Below are 16,111 nucleotides of genomic sequence, written 5' to 3' on the forward strand. Positions count from 1 at the left end.
CCCCAGGCCTGATTACTGCCACACCTGTTTCAATCAAGAAATCACTTAAATAGGAGCTACCTGTATACATATATGTATATATACTTCAGAAAGAAATAGTATCCTTCTAGAGAAATCCTTCTTTTTACGTCACTGCTTAACTGTGTACGACTGTGTGTGTGTGTGTGTGTGTGTGTGTGTGTGTGAGAGAGAAGGAGAAATAAAATGTCTATTTTAATATGAATGATATGTATATTCATGAACATGCTTATTGACATACGAAGCCCCGCCCACATCTCTGTCAGTTGCGTCATTACGTCGCCTGGCTTATTTGCATATTAAGCCCTGCCCACGGCGTGTAGTGGAGCGTGCGCGTCTATCCAGACTGGATTCGCTTAAAGAGAAAAAAGGGAGGACAATAATCCAGCTGGGGCACACACACACACACACACACACAGTGAGAGAGGAGGAAGAAGAAGTTTGTTTTTCCGGCTGACTGGAGTACAGAAGACGAGCAGAAGGAGGCTGAGGAGGGAGAGCAGACGGCGGAGACTCGGGGATCTGTCCTCCCGCTATGGACGCTTTAAAATCGGCGGGCCGGGCGATAATCCGGAGCCCCAGCATCGCCAAGCAGTCGTGGGCTTCAGGGAGACACAAAAGTGAGTTCAGATCCGGAAACAGGAGAGAGAGAGAGAGAGAGATGAGGAGGAATACAGGACGGACTGTGTGTGTGTGTGTGTGTGTGTGAGTGAATTAGGGTACGAAAGTTTGGTTTCTTTTTCGGCGCAGTGTTTCCAGATCAAACGAACTGTAACAATGTAACAACTTGTAACAACCTGCCGCGCGCTCGCTACAAGTTGCCGCTGATGTTTGATTATTTATTAATGATAATAATAATAATGGAACTTTAAATGCGGTTTGTTTGAATGCTTTAACCTCCACCATCAATCACACTGTTCATCAACAGGATTCAATTTGTTCTCAGCTATTTGATAGTAATATGTTGGTGAAAAAAAAAACTTGTGCCTTATGTTTGGCTCTTGTGTGACGTCAGAGGCACACATCTGACTGATAGGTCTTCTATCAGTGTTGTCTTTGCTTTCACTCCTCTATAAACACTGCTTTTATACTGATAACTCTATTATTATTATTATTATTATTATTATTATTATTATTATTATTGTGATATATCTACAACACTCTGTCTGCTCCAGTTCACTTGCCGTGAGGTTTTTTTTTCCCCTCAGGCTTTCCTGCGACTCTGCCCAGATTTAATCTGATCCTCACTAATCAGATCAAATGTTTAGGCTTGAGATGTCTCTGTGAGTCCGATCCCTCAGTGTCCGAGACACTTCCTGTCAGCTTGGGTTTGTTTTGTTTTCCTTCTTTTCGCCACGTCACTGAAAACGTCCACAGCTGCTGGAGTGAACTCATTCAGCTCCATGGGTGTGTGTGTGAGTGTGGGTGTGTAAGTGAGTGCACGGCTCGGGCAGTGTGTCAGTGTTGCCTGAGCGGTTTTTTTAGGGGAACCTAGCTAACACATGCTTGGAAGAAGAAGAAGGGGGGGGGAAAAGAAGGAACCAAGTGACATCATGATTTGCTGATTTGCGTATACATTGGCTCTATGTGGTTATTTTGCATATCAAACATATGACATGGGAAGGATTTATTTTTTTCCCGGAGGCTTGTTATTATATATCGCAAAGTAATTTTTTTTCTTCAAAAGTGGCAGCGGCTCAAGCATGGGCGGGGCTTGAACCCCCAATCCTCTGACCAGCACCCGAAAGCCTCACCTGCCTTTTGTTGTTGTTGGCCTTTTGGCTGCTCCCGTCAAGGGGACCACACCATAACTTGGCAAATCCCGGGCCTTCCGCATATCAGACAAGAAACCTACCACTGAGCCACCAATGCCCACTTGAAAGCCTTACCTGTCTTTACTTTACTTAATTACATAGCCATACATAAAACCATAGCTTTGTATAATAACGTAAATATACTAAAATCAGTCTTAACGAAAAATACAGCCATGTTCAATTCCAATCTTTTCCATTTGCTACACGACCTGATTATTTATTTATTTATTTATTTATTCTCCAAAATCCGATCATGAGGATCATACCAGTGCCGTGTCTAGTTTACGGTCATGACACCACAAACTATACAATACCAGTCAAAAGTTTGGACACGTCTTCTAATTCAGTGTTTTGTTTAGGGATTCATTTGATACATTCTAGAACAACCACTGAGCCATATGTGTTATTTCATGGCTTTGATTTATTTTCAAAGCTGTAAAATAACACATATGGCTCAGTGGTTAAGGTGTCGGACTATTAACCAGAAGGTCCCGGGTTCAAACCCTTCCACACCACCATCAAGTTGCCACTGTTGGGCTCTTAAACAAGGCCCTTAACAGTCAATTGCTTAGATGTATAATGAGATGAAGATGTAGTGTAAGTCGCCCTGCGTAAGGGCGTCTGCCAAAGGTTGTAATGTTATTTTTAAGACATGAAGGTCAGAAATCACCAATTAACAACCAGCACCTCAGATAAGAGCTGTTATGAAGGCTTTACAGATATCAACTGTTCAAAGGAAATTATTGTATATCTTGGCCTCCTTCAGCATTCATTTACAATGTCAAAGGAAATAAAAAATTAGGAAAGATCATGGAATTAGAAGGTGTGTCCAAACTTTTGACTCAATGTGTGTGTGTGTGTGTGTGTGTGTGTGTGTGTGTGTGTGTATGTAGTTTGACCTTTTGCTGGTGTTTGTTTGGCCGGTGTTGCTTTGGATTTACCTTGGAAGTGAGATATCAGATCTCGGATTTACATAATTTCCGATCTCTGTGAGGGAAAACCAACAAATGGACGCCTTTACTAAATACGTTTATCTTTTTTCATCAACAGTATAGTCAGTGTTCTAGATTTAAGAGCAGAAATACGTCAATATGTTTATTAAACTAAAGCAAGTTCTTGTATATACAGCATAACTCGTATAAAGGAAAGAAGCGCTGCTATGGCTGCTGCTGATGCTGTGAGCCACCATGTTGATTTGGACGGAGTTTGGGAATTATGATTTAAACCCTGCAGTCGATTGCTGCAACCGGTTCAGTCAGTTTTTACACACCCATGGTACCCCGAGTGAACCTGCTCTCTCAACTTGCATAACCAGCAGCTATGAATAAACCCCCTTCAAAAAAAAAGCAGCGTAACCAGAAATCCCACTCAACATTCCTGAAGAATTCCTGATGTTGGAGTGTTAATAATCCCTGGAGACACTGGAGACTCCTTCCACAAATGCCAGATACGCATCTCTTCACTATAGCTTTGTTATGGACCCGGTGAGATATTTTAACGAGCATGTTAATATAATATTGTGATTTTGCTTTTAAAGCCAAAACCTTTGTTTGAGCTTCTGTTATGGAAAATGAATATAAAATCACCACCTTCCAACCAATCAGATTTGAGTATTCATCAGCATTGTACTTTAGGCTGCAGGCCAGCGAACGCCGGTGCTGTTGATTAACACCGGAAGCGGTAATTAGCTTGGCTGCACTGCGTACTCGCTTTGGAATTTTGTAATCCATGGATGACAGACACAACAGATCAGTGTTGCTAGGCAATGTGCTCTGACCTTCACAGCAGGGCAGTGATTTTACTGACGGGGAAGGGGTGCGAATGCGCACGCTTGTCTCAATATGCTATGTTTTTATAATCACCGCTTGAACTCGCAGCCATCCATCACAAGGGCGAATGTGGCCATGTGTAACCAGCGGGTCAATTCCGAGCTGGTAGCTAGCTTGGAAAACACCGCCGTCCCACAGGGTTCAGCCGCGGCTTTGATCTTGATGCCTGCTCGAGTGTGTTTTCACATTCCGAACAGAGATGCATTGCTTTAGTCACGCTGCAGCACGCTTTCACAGAAAAATCCCCACCGTGCCAGGAGCTTAACTGCCCGCCATCCCTTTTGTTTGACTTTGTAAGAGGGAACACGATGGGTCCTCCGAATGAGCAGCCTGTTGCCAGCACCTGTGCCGCTTTTGGGTCCTATCCCATCTTTTGGTTTGCTTTCTTTCGACCGTTGATGAATGACGCTTGTACTGAGATTGTTATCAGAACAGATCGTGGAAGAGAAATAGTTTCCACTTCCCCTGTGTGTTAACACCTCAGAAAACGATACTACAGCTGGCCCTATAACAATGCCACAAGGAACTACAGGAAGTAGATTGCAGCTCCTCATTGTCATCTTTCCCAGAACAAATGGATGTTTGAGAGATGAGGGATGTCAGGTCTTGTTATTTCCCCATCACCGCAACTGTAGAGTTTTGAAACTAGAGTTGCATTGAATCAAAAACTTCGTCGACTGGAATCGTTTGTCTGGTGCATTTCATGGACGTTCAACTGGGTTTAAATCTGGCGTATTTGAATTGCCAGATTAACAACTTTTGCCTGTTAAGCCCCGAATGTCCAAGCATAGGGTCAGCGGTAGCTCGGTGGTTAAGGCATTGGACTACGGTTCATAAGGTCTCAGGTTTAAATCCCATGTCCACCAAGTTGTCTCTGTTGGGCCCTTGAGCAAGGTCCTTAACCTGCAGATGTATAATGAACTAAAAATGTAAGTCGTCATAGATGGTCCTGTCACTAGCATATGCAATTGGCCTATAATTGAGAATCTGTCTTTCAATCCACCGGGCTTGGTGTTAGTAATGTGGCTGATCATCTGCTTTAACAGTATTCTCTGGATAATAAGCAGAAAATCTCCAAACATCCAGCTGGTCCATGCTCCTTCGACCTGTCTGGACCTGTCGGCTCTTTACCTCGCCGAGGTTTTTCATACAGGAGCGATTCAGCCCTTCAGCACTTACAGTCTCTTACCGCAGCACTGGTGTAAACTCCTATATTTAAAAGCTCTATATTTTAAACCACACGTCCATCACCGTTCATTCCAGTCTTCCTGCACTGTCTCTCCTGCGTCTCGAGAGATGCACGAAACGACTAGTTTGAAAGTCTTGGGTGTTTGTGGCGTTCCAGCCGAAAGCGACTTTGCATCAGTCTGCAGCACGCAAGCATAAGTTAGTCAGCTGTGACAGGAAACATTCCACCACAAACGGTTTCACATGTCTAAAAAGTCTTCAGCGTGTGTAGGATGAAGAAATCTGGCCTCAAGTCTACATTACGCGAGCCGTATCTCAGGCGCGAGTGTGATTTTGCAGTTTTCAAAGAAGTACTTTACAGGTCACAGCGAGCCCGTAAGGTAACTCCTGGGTCTCGATCATGGTTTTGTTTTGTCTTTTAGTTTTGGAGGGGAGAAATATGGAGGTATAATCATGTCTCAGGGTATAAGAAGGTGTCTGATATGTTTTTTCCCTGGTTTGAAAAACGACTTCCTGCTCTTTAAGATGCTCTCTATTTTTAGTGCGGCTCTCTATTTTCAGCAAAGTGTTTGTTTAACGCTGTGCGCTTTTCAGGAATTTATATCCGACTTTATATCAGAGTTACCCGATTCATTATTTAAGAATAATACGGCGTTCGAATGAATTGAATTAGGAATCTTTTTTCCCTTTCTTTATAAATAGATGCTTTTCACAAACCTGTATACAATTTTTTTTTTTTCCTTCGCATTTGGTTTGCCAAGATTCCTGTTCCCGTGGCTGCCAGATTCCTGGTTTCTAAACCGTACTGGAGCCACGGGCCATTAGCAGGAATGTGAAAGCCACTGTAGCATCACCGTCCTGACAGCTCGGCACTTCCAGGCTTGTCAGCAGTTCTCCAAACTGCTGCGGTACGATGCCTTTCCTCTTATTAAATTTTTTGTGTCCGTATTTAGGTGACGTCCTTCAACTTCTTCTTGACCTGTGGTGGTGTTTATTTACCAGCGGAGCCTTCGCTCACGCTGTGCAGTATTCATATATTCATTACCTGCGTACTGTAGTGCTCTGTGTTAATCAATAAACCAAATCATCGCAGTTTAATACAGGCGTCAAGCCTGCCTGAAGCATCGATCGTTCCGGCTGGAAAACTTTACCGATATTAACATATCCAACGTGGTGGTATAGTAACTGCCTCAGTTCACACGTGCATTATAATTGGTAGTCAATCATTTACAGGCAGAGGAGGAGAAGGATCTGTCGAGATCTACACCGAGTCAGAATCGAGCCGGAGTTGGCTTATTGCGATAGGATTGCCTAAGATGCCTTATTTAGGGAGCTCCTGAATCTTAATCTATATTTATACATCCTGCGGTTCGACTTGACATCTGTCACATCTGTTTGCATCCGACAGAGAAATTCCAAACAGAAACCTTAAGCCTTACCGAGTGTCAGGTGAATCTGTTTTTAACCCGTAGCCTTACTGTAGCGCGGTGATCTCTGGCAGCTCAAAGATTTATCGTTCATTTAATCCGTCTGGAATGATGTATAGTATATGCACGTTATTATTTAAAGCAGCGAAACGTAAATTAAATCTTGGTAGCAGATTGAGTCAGATTAATCGATGAAGATCCTCTAAGGATCAACGCAATCCGGGCTTGTGAATTTTGCGTCACAGCACGGCAGACCCTCCTCAGACTCTCCCTGCTGTCGTCAAATGTCCTTAATCACAAAGGCCTTCCAGTTTTCATCATGGAACCAAAGAATTGTTGGACACACCTTTTAGTTCCATGGTCTTTCCAAAAGGAATCCAAAATATGCAATAATCTCCTTTTAACAGTTGATACTGAGATGCGTCTACTACTTCTGCTCTGTAAAGCTTTATAAGGCTCTAATCTGAGGTGCTGGTTGTTAATTGGTGATTTCTGAGGCTGGTGACTCTAAATGAACTTCTCCTCTGCAGCAGAGGTACGTTTTGGTCTTGCTTTCCTGGGTAGGTCTTCATGAGAGACAGTTTTATCACAGAGCTTGATGGATAAGAGGAACAGGGATCAGCGCCACTGGAGCAGAAAGGGATAAGGGCCCTGCTCAAGAGCTCAACAGTGTCAATTTGGCAGTGTTGGGGCTCGAACCCGTGACCTTCTAGTCAGAAACCCAATAACCTACAGCCTTAACTGTTTGATCCACCACTGCCTTGACCATATTGTTCTTGCAAAAGGAGCTGACCTTCTTCTTCGAGTCTTAACCCATAAGAGCCCAGGGACATTTCTCCTTTGATGGACATTATGAAGGATAAACTGTAACACAGACCAAACCGACCACATCAAATGGCTTTTTCTCTGACAGTTTTATATAAAGTTGTTCAAGAAATGCAGCCAGAACAGGTCAAATATAGAATCGTAAAATAGGATTAAACTTACTGGACTTTCAGTGAGTAAAAAAAATAACTTAGCTCTGTCACATGTGCTTCCCGGGCGCATCATAATCATAATCATAATCATTTTGGAAATGATGTCATGGGTAGACTTTTTTGTTTTTACAGACGGTCATATGATTGCACCAGGAGGTTCACTTCATGAGTTAAAGCCAAGCATAAAGCTGAATGTGACACCTGTGTCCCCGTGGGTCCTTATGGGCTGGAATAACAACCGACTGTTGGTGTACCCAATTTCATATGTGTTATTTTACAGAAAATTTAAAAATATCTACTACTGAGGGTGTGTCCAGACTTTTGACTGCTACTGCAGTCTGTGATGCCAGGCTTCAATCATTCAGGGTAGAGCATTTGATGCTCCCTGCCTTTAAGTACTGTATGACCAGACGGGGCTTGCATATCGGCGTCACAGACGGTCACGCTGGTGTTTAAACACGGACACACCGCTAGCCGTATTCGCCTATTTGCACCGTGAGAAGGCCAGCAGCAAGCAGTGCACCATATGACCATTGTTTCCAGGAGTGGGATTTAAGAAAACCGGATCATTTCAGCGACTAAAACGCAAATTATCACCGTCTTTGTGGAAGCGCCCGACAGTAACGTCCCTCTCAGAACTCCAAGTGAGAATTCGTCCTTGTGGGATTCGTTCCATCCTTTTGTCATTTGCCATCAACCTGCTTTGTTCAAATCTCTCTCTTTTTTTTTTTTTTTTTTTTTTAGATGGACATACAGTAGCTCTTAGATACACACATTCCAGATAGGACTTGGTTGGGTCTTGTGTCTTGACTTGATAGTACTCTAGTACATTTTCAAACAGAAAAAAAACGCACAAAAGAAGGTGACGTTTTAGCCTTTCTCACGCAAGCTCTCAGTGCTGATAGAGAACATTACATCGACCCACAGCATCTTTATGAACATAAAAATATGCGGCATATAACGCCATATGCGTTTGAAAAAATTTATATATACATGGTTGCATTTTTTCATACCACTGTTAAAAAAAACTAAATAGTCCCCTCTCATCTCACTACATTTTACTCACCAGTGGCTGCCAAGATTTCTGTTCTAATGACTGCCAGATCCTGAGATTTTCTGCGGCGATGGAGCCACGGTATTGTTCGGAACCCAACCTCGTGAACATTGAGGTTTTATATTATTTTTAGGCGGAGGATTTCATGCAGAAAAGCGCAGCAAGGTCAGAATCCTAACCATAAATAGAAGGTTGGTTTAAATAATTACCGACCACGTTGCTAACATCGTGCAGTGTTGTACAATGGAGCTGATATCTACTGGGGATAACGTAAAAACAATAATAACAGTTAATAAAACACAGTTTCGACCAAGTTTATTCATATATTCATCTTCTGTACCCCTTATCCTTTAAAGGGCTGCAGGAACCCTGTATGCTTTCCCAGGAAACACTCTGACCGGGGTGCCAATCCGTTGCACGGCACACATGTACACACCGTACAGTCACACACTACAGCCAGTTTTGGAACACCAATTAGGTTAATCTTCATGTCTTTGGACTGAGGGAGGAAACCGGGAATACCCGAAGGGAACCACCAAGCATGGGAAGAACATGCAAACTCAATGCACACAAACCCAAGGTGGTAATCGAACCCGGACTCTGGGAAAGCAAGACCACCGTGCAATGCGGCAGAGCTTTAATGCGTTCGCTTTTGCTACCTCTTAGTGTCGTCCTCGCCGTTTCATAGATTAAGAATCCGTCCATAACCAAGTGCAACCGCAGCATCTTCTGAGTCTTTAATATCTAACGATTGCACCAACAAACAAACTCCATCTCATATGAGAATTTACTTTAAATCTTTTTTGTAACTCATGAGTCCTTGTTGTACAGTATGTAGTGTGTATACAGTACGCAGTGGATGAAGGTTCTAAAATGAACCGCTAGCATCTGGCAAAACCAACTGTGGAGCTTTTTCCTCCTTTTAGGAACGCGTAATTAAAGGGTTAGGCTTCGATGCCGCTTGTTCAGCACCCTATAAGAAACCACACACTTGGCGCACACCTTCTCACATTCTCATACGCTATAATTTAGTCAGAAGCAGCTTTTAGTCTAACGCCGGATCAAAACCTTTACCAAGTCAGGGCTGTTTTTGTCTTCTCATGACCTGTTTTCATGACCCAGCAGATGTAAGTCTAATGAGTATCTTTATACTCATGATGTGTGTTTATACATATTTGTTACAGAGACTGAAGTTACGCCTAGCTCCAACACTTACATGATACTGAGTCATTATACTGTGTAGATAAAGAAAGTTTATAGACTACTTTTCTCCACTTCTTTCTAGGACCTCGTACGCTTCTCTTTTTTTTTTTCGGTCTTGTACGACTGCGTTTGGATTTCATGCTCGGTGGAGATTGTTTCCAGCCGTACTCCGCTGCCGATTTCTTTGATACTTCAGTGGCTAATACGGGCCAGTGCGTAGTGTGTGTGTGTGTGTGTGAAGACTAAGAGTGCAGATTGCAATCTAGGGTCAGGAAGAGATTTAAGAAAGGTAAAAAGCCCTCCAGACGATCTCTACTGATCGTGTTTAACTTTCTATATTGAGGTTGTTCGTGCAGACCCGGACTGTATTTGGCCGAAGCGCTGAAATCGGAGATCGGTTATCTTCAGACGTGTAAATTATTTAAGTGTTTTAAAGTGCACAGTGTGATTTGATTTCTTTTTGAAATAAAGTAATAGAACGACATATCCTTATACATAGAAATCTCCGTTGAATTTCAATAACAGAAAAATAGTTAGAGGTGCAAATCTGAAGCCCTGAAGCAATACAAGTTGTCCAGTCGGGCCTGTTCCCATTAAAGGATAGGAAGATTATTTATAGAAGGCTTTACGCAAACATATCTGCTTCGTCTCATGTCTCCGCCAGCCTCTTTTGTGCCTCTCCAAAATCTCTGTAGGGAATGTGATTACCAGGGAACAGACGATACGACACTATCACCATCCCATTGGATTTGTAGTGCGATTCTGTAAATATCACAATTTTATAACGATATTTCTTTATTTTATTATTTTTTTTCGATTTCGTCAAAAAACATAAGATGAAACATATGATGAATGCTGTCCTGTCTGCCAAGGTGTAAATAGTTTAGAGTGCACCACCTGTAGGGCCGTAGAGGAACTGCAACCTTTTACCACCTCAAATTAAAACCTATTTTAATTCAAAAATAATTTTTAAATATTAATGTTGGATTTCAAAAATAAATCACCATACCTCACTGAATCAAGTTTTTCCCCACATCTCTAGTACACAGTAACATGTATGTAAAGAGTAAGTGTCTGATCGATTCAGACATCACATACACCGATCTCCGGTTCAGAGCTGATGAATTCTCAAAGCCAGTTGGCCAGAGTTTGTCTGATTGGCTGCACCGAGAGTAGTTTGAATGTTTGTTTTTCTACAAAAATTCAAAACAGAAGGGGTTTTCCTATTTTGAAATTCCCACTCTAGGGTCTATTACTGTGTGAAAAACACACAGACACACACATACACGAACATTTAATTCTTATCTTTGAAAATGGACGTGTGTAATTCAAGATGTTTCACTGAAATCATTACATGGAGAGGAGAGCAAGAAGACCGCAATAAAGTGATGTCATCAGCATGGGACGATGAGACAGTATTTCGGGAAACACAATTAACGTCCTTGTGCTTTGGGAATCACATTTCAGGAATGATTTCTCTCGAAGACAGGAGAGCTAACATCGAGGCAAGGCAGGAAGATGTTTTTACAGAATTTATCAGAATGAATCTGACCACCGACTTTAATACACGCGTCCTAATTCAATTAAATCGAATCAGATTTAACCGGTTACTCTGGGTTTATTCTGAAAGCTTTTGTCTGGATGCTTTTTTGGTATCCGACAACTCAAAACCGCCACTGCGTGTTGCATTTACTGTTTTCAGAGGAAGTGCGAATAGTTCATCTCGACTAACAAATGAATAAAGAGAACCTATAAGTATGCTGTACATTTGTGGTTTTTAAACATGTTGCTGGTGGTTGAAACCGGGTCAGCGATGGAGCCACAGAGAAGCATCGCTGCTATCACGCAGGGCTCTTCAAAATCATGTTTAGGACTGGCATGCTAACTGTAATAATGTAAACCTATACTAGTTGATGGATAAAAAGAAGTTATTTTCTATAACTATACATTCTATATAGTAAGTTATAGTATAACTATATTCTATAAAATATATATATTTATACTATAACGTGCTATATAAAATGTATGTTATAGTATAACAATAAACATTCTATATTGTAAGTTATTATATAACTGTATACATTCTACATAGTAAGTTATAGTTTAACTATTAAAATTTTATATAGAAAGTTATGGTATAACTATATAAAATCCTTAGAGTAAATCATAGTCAAAATATATAGATTTTATATAGCAATAAATTTTATATAGCAAGTTATAGTATAAATATATAGATTTCATATAGTATGTTATAGGATAACAGTATACATACTATATTGCAAGTTATCGAATAACTAACTATAGTATATATATATATATATATATATATATATATAGTTATTATATAGTTTATATAATAAGTTACAGTATAACTATATACCTTCTATACTGTACTATATAAAGTGTATACATATTATTTATGATATAACTATATACACTTTGTATAGTAATTCATAGTATAACTATATACCTTCTATATTGTAAGGTATAGTATAACTCTATACATTTTATATAGTAAGTTATAATAGTTAATTAAAAAGTATTTCGGTAAACCAACATTGTTAAATAGTCTTAAATGACCAACTTCCTTAAAGCTTTTACTGACAGACTTTTTACTTTTATATACATTTACATAGTAAGTTATGGTAGAACTTTATACCTTCTATATTATAAGTTGTATTATAACTATATACACTTTATATGATAACATATAAAGTGTAAATAGTTATACTATAACTTATCATATAAAGTGTATATAGTTATACTATAACTTAAGTTATAGTATAACTCTAAACATATAGTAAGTTATAGTATAACTATATACATTTTATATAGTAAGTTATAGTATAACTCTATACATTTTATAAACAGTAGTAAGTTATAATACAACTATATACCTTCTATATTATAAGTTGTATTATAACTATATACACTTTAGTAAGTTAATGTTATAACTATACACACTTTATATGATAAGTTATATTATAACTATACATTTTATATAGTAAGTTATAATAGAACTATATACCTTCTATATTATAAGTTATTGTATAACTATATACACTTTATATTAGTAAGTTACATATACATTTGGTATAGTAAGAGGACGTCAGGCCACACTGCACCCCTGAGTTGGTAATTATTTTCCCATAACAGCACTAGCATGTCCACAATCTCGCCTTTTCCTGAACACATAAATGTCGACGGTGCAGAATTTCTGGCGGGACGCTGGAATCGGATTAGCCCCCAAAGGTCCTCAGTAAAGCTCGTGCTGTGTTCAGTGCCCAGGCCGGTTTGTGCTTGGTCACGTCGAGTCTGAAAGACACACCCAAATAACGGCAAGTCATACCGCGTCATACTCTCTGAAGATACACGGTGTGGTGTTACGTGTCGTATCCATTGTATGTTCACTCCACAGGTCTACCTGTCTGTCTGAAATATTACACTCTGGCATTTAATTAATTGTAATTGGTAGTTTTTAGACACAGTATTAAATAACACCACATTACTGTAGTAATCAGTGTTTAATCCCATCTGAGAGGTGGAGGCAACGTTGTCTGGTACTCTTTTACGAAGAAAGGGACAACAAAGCCATGGTCACTTTACAGTAGAATGTCAGTTTAATTAAGATTAGTGCTGTGTGATGATGATTAAAGTCTGATCCTCAGCCGAGGCCTTTTCTTAGTAACAATTCAGATTTTTTTTGTAACCTAATGTGACAGATTTTAGGGTTGTTTTTGGATCAGAGAAACCCTAACCCCAACCCTGAGTCACTTTTGATGACGGGAATGCGAACAGTCAGATGAGAATTCATGTGACTTGGGCACTGATGTCATCATTCAGCACCCGCAGTGCGGGGATTTCATAGCAGTGCTGGGAACAGCTGCTAAACCTAGCCGTCTGGCTTTCATCCTTCATCTGGACTTCAACAAATACGGTTAACTAACCACTTGCTATCCTCAAGAGCAAAACCCCAAGAATATTTTTTTTAATATAGCGCGATTGCACAAAATATGACGTGTTTTAATTCAGATAATGTAAGCAAAGACGTATCGATGATGCGTTTAATTTACAGTCAGATGAACGCAACTTGTGATGATAATTTTTTTTTTTTAAAGTGTGTCGAGGTTTTGAGTCGAATAATTGATTCAAAAGATAATTAACAAGTATTTCGGTAAACCAACATTGTTAAATAGTCTTAAATGACCAACTTCCTTAAAGCTTTTACTGACAGACGTTTTACTTTTATTCACAAAGTGCTCACACAATCATATCGTTTAGCAAAATTAGCTTCTCTTCTTCTTTTGAGTTTATGTACAATAGGTGCAATACTGCCACCTACTGGACTGGAGCAGGAATCAAAATATTTGCAGTTAATATCAATGTTAAACAAAAAATAAAACAAAATAAATAAAAAAAAAACAGTAAATATTTTTAAAGAGGAATTTAAATCAGTTTCGTTTGAGTTTTTATGTAAAACTAAACGAGCTTGTTAATACAAAAAGTATTACAGATGTATGGATTTGAGATTTCAACTGCATTGTGGAATAAAAAGCATTACAGACTTTTATTTCCGTAAATAAACCGGTATATAAGGAATAAAACAATTTGTTTCATATCTGCTTTAAGGTGTAGTAACTCTCTCGCATCACACCACACTGTTGTTGATTATTTTCCTCTTATGAGCCCCTATGTGTGTGTGTGTGTGTTTGGCACTGTAGAAACATGTAATTTGATTTGATACGCCAAAGAATTCTCATATCTGTAAAGCAGAATTTTTTTTTTTTTTTTTTTTTAAATGAGGTCAAGGTCAGGATTAGAAGTACTTATCCACAGAACCGCGCAGCTTAATGGGAAAGCCTGACAGATAGTAATTCAAGACGGTGTGTGTGCGTGGTATCAAGTTGTGCCGAGCTGAAAGTAGCATTGTGTGCAGAGCGGGTGGAAGACGGAGATATGCAGGTGGGCTGATGGCCACACACAATGTCCCATTCAGCGTCTGCCGTCATTCCTGCGCTCGTCCCTGCTCTCGTCTGTCACTCGCTCTCTCGGTTTCCTCCTCTTTCTCCGGTCACTGACCTTGTGTGTGTGTGTGTGTGTGTGTTTGGAAGTCGGGTTTCGCTTCCCGGATCCGCACCGCTTCGGGCTGAGTGATTTCATCGAGCAGGGGACGTTCCTCTATCGGAGACATTGTTTGTCTCGAGAGAGAGAGAGAGGCGGAGGAAGGACGAGGCGTAGTTTGTTAGTTTTAGACAATCAGGACTCAGAGATTGTTTTCGAACCCTCTGTTTGTTTCAGAGTTACATCTGTGTTTGTTTGTGTGTCTAGTAATTGACTCACACTGCCAATAACCCACTGATTCACTAAAACACATTACACACACACACACACACACACACACACCATGTGATGAGCATTGCTTCATTATTTTAGCACAGTGTTCATTTTATTTGTCTGTAATGCAGTTAGTGAGTCGTCACTAGTCTAAACGGTTCGTCTAATGTGTGTGTGTGTTGTCTTGAGGAGGATTTCCTCTATAAACTAATTTGCCTGCTCTCACAGCCAGCTGTGTGTGTGTGTGTGTTTCTTCAGGGATTTGAAGAAGGCACCTGCTCCCATCTACCTGGCCTCTCTGGGTTTGAAAGCTTATGTGTGCATGTGTGTGTGTGTGTGTGTGTGTGTGTGTGTGTGTGCACGCAAGTCTTCATCTGACCTGTTGACTGATACACACCCACTGAGATGAGAGAAAAAAAGAAATATCGCTCAGAACAACAGGCAGTTGTTTGGCCTCCTTGATTTCGCCGTGATTCCTCTGACTCGGTTCAGCGACTCGAAAGAGCCTCACGTCCAGCAGCACGCCCTCGGTTTCACATGATAGCACTTCACCTTGTACACACAGAGAAACACAGAAGGAGAGGGGGTGCAACGCTTTCATTTCCCATCTGATCCCAGCTTTCAGGGCCGCCCCAGGGAGGGACTTTGATGTCTGAGGATGAGGCTCGGGTAAAGGAAACAGATAAATCCTGCGATTGATCTCCGTTCTCTTTCTTGCCGTTCGGTCAGGGGTTTGATCTTAAAAGCTTGAATGAATGAATGAATGAATGAATGACATACGTTTGTTCATTCTTGTTCAATCAAGTCTGATAAGTAGAGAGATTCAGTTTCATCATCTGATGTTCAGTGAACCAGATTTTCTTTTGATAATAAACATGTTTTTGTTTTTGTTTTCTGATTAGTCAACATCCTTTGATCAAAAGTAAAACATAATCCAAGTGAAGATTTCTTCACTTCTGATCATGACTTTTAAAATACAGTAAACATGTTAAGTGCATACTTAAAAACAAAACAAAAATAGCAATCAACATTCACAAACGCTCGATCATCAGTAAAAGCTAAACTGTGATCTCATGTCTTTTTTCCCGGCGTCGCTCACGTCCCGGTTCTGCTTTTAGATTCGCTCGTGTTATTTTTAGTCGTCTTGAGACATGTGTTTTATGAGGCTGATAAATACCAAGCAACTGCCAGGCTGCTCTTCACGTGTCATTGCTTTTAAAAGGTCAAAAGGACGACAGGAGCTCACACGCCGGAACACGAAATAACC

General features: G+C 40.3%; 1 protein-coding gene across 1 annotated transcript in view; it reads left to right on the top strand.

The window, feature by feature from the left end:
• The first annotated feature begins 337 nt into the window (after nt 1-337).
• ldlrap1b (low density lipoprotein receptor adaptor protein 1b) overlaps nt 338-16,111 on the top strand; it is a 38,665-nt gene continuing 22,891 nt past the window's right edge. The window contains exon 1 of the mRNA XM_053502086.1: nt 338-638. Within this exon, the coding sequence (XP_053358061.1) occupies nt 554-638 (85 nt within the window). The 5' untranslated portion in view covers nt 338-553. The remainder of the gene's footprint in view (nt 639-16,111) is intronic.

Source organism: Clarias gariepinus, chromosome 8 (genome assembly GCF_024256425.1).
Source record: "Clarias gariepinus isolate MV-2021 ecotype Netherlands chromosome 8, CGAR_prim_01v2, whole genome shotgun sequence".
Classification (NCBI taxonomy): Eukaryota; Metazoa; Chordata; class Actinopteri; order Siluriformes; family Clariidae; genus Clarias; species Clarias gariepinus.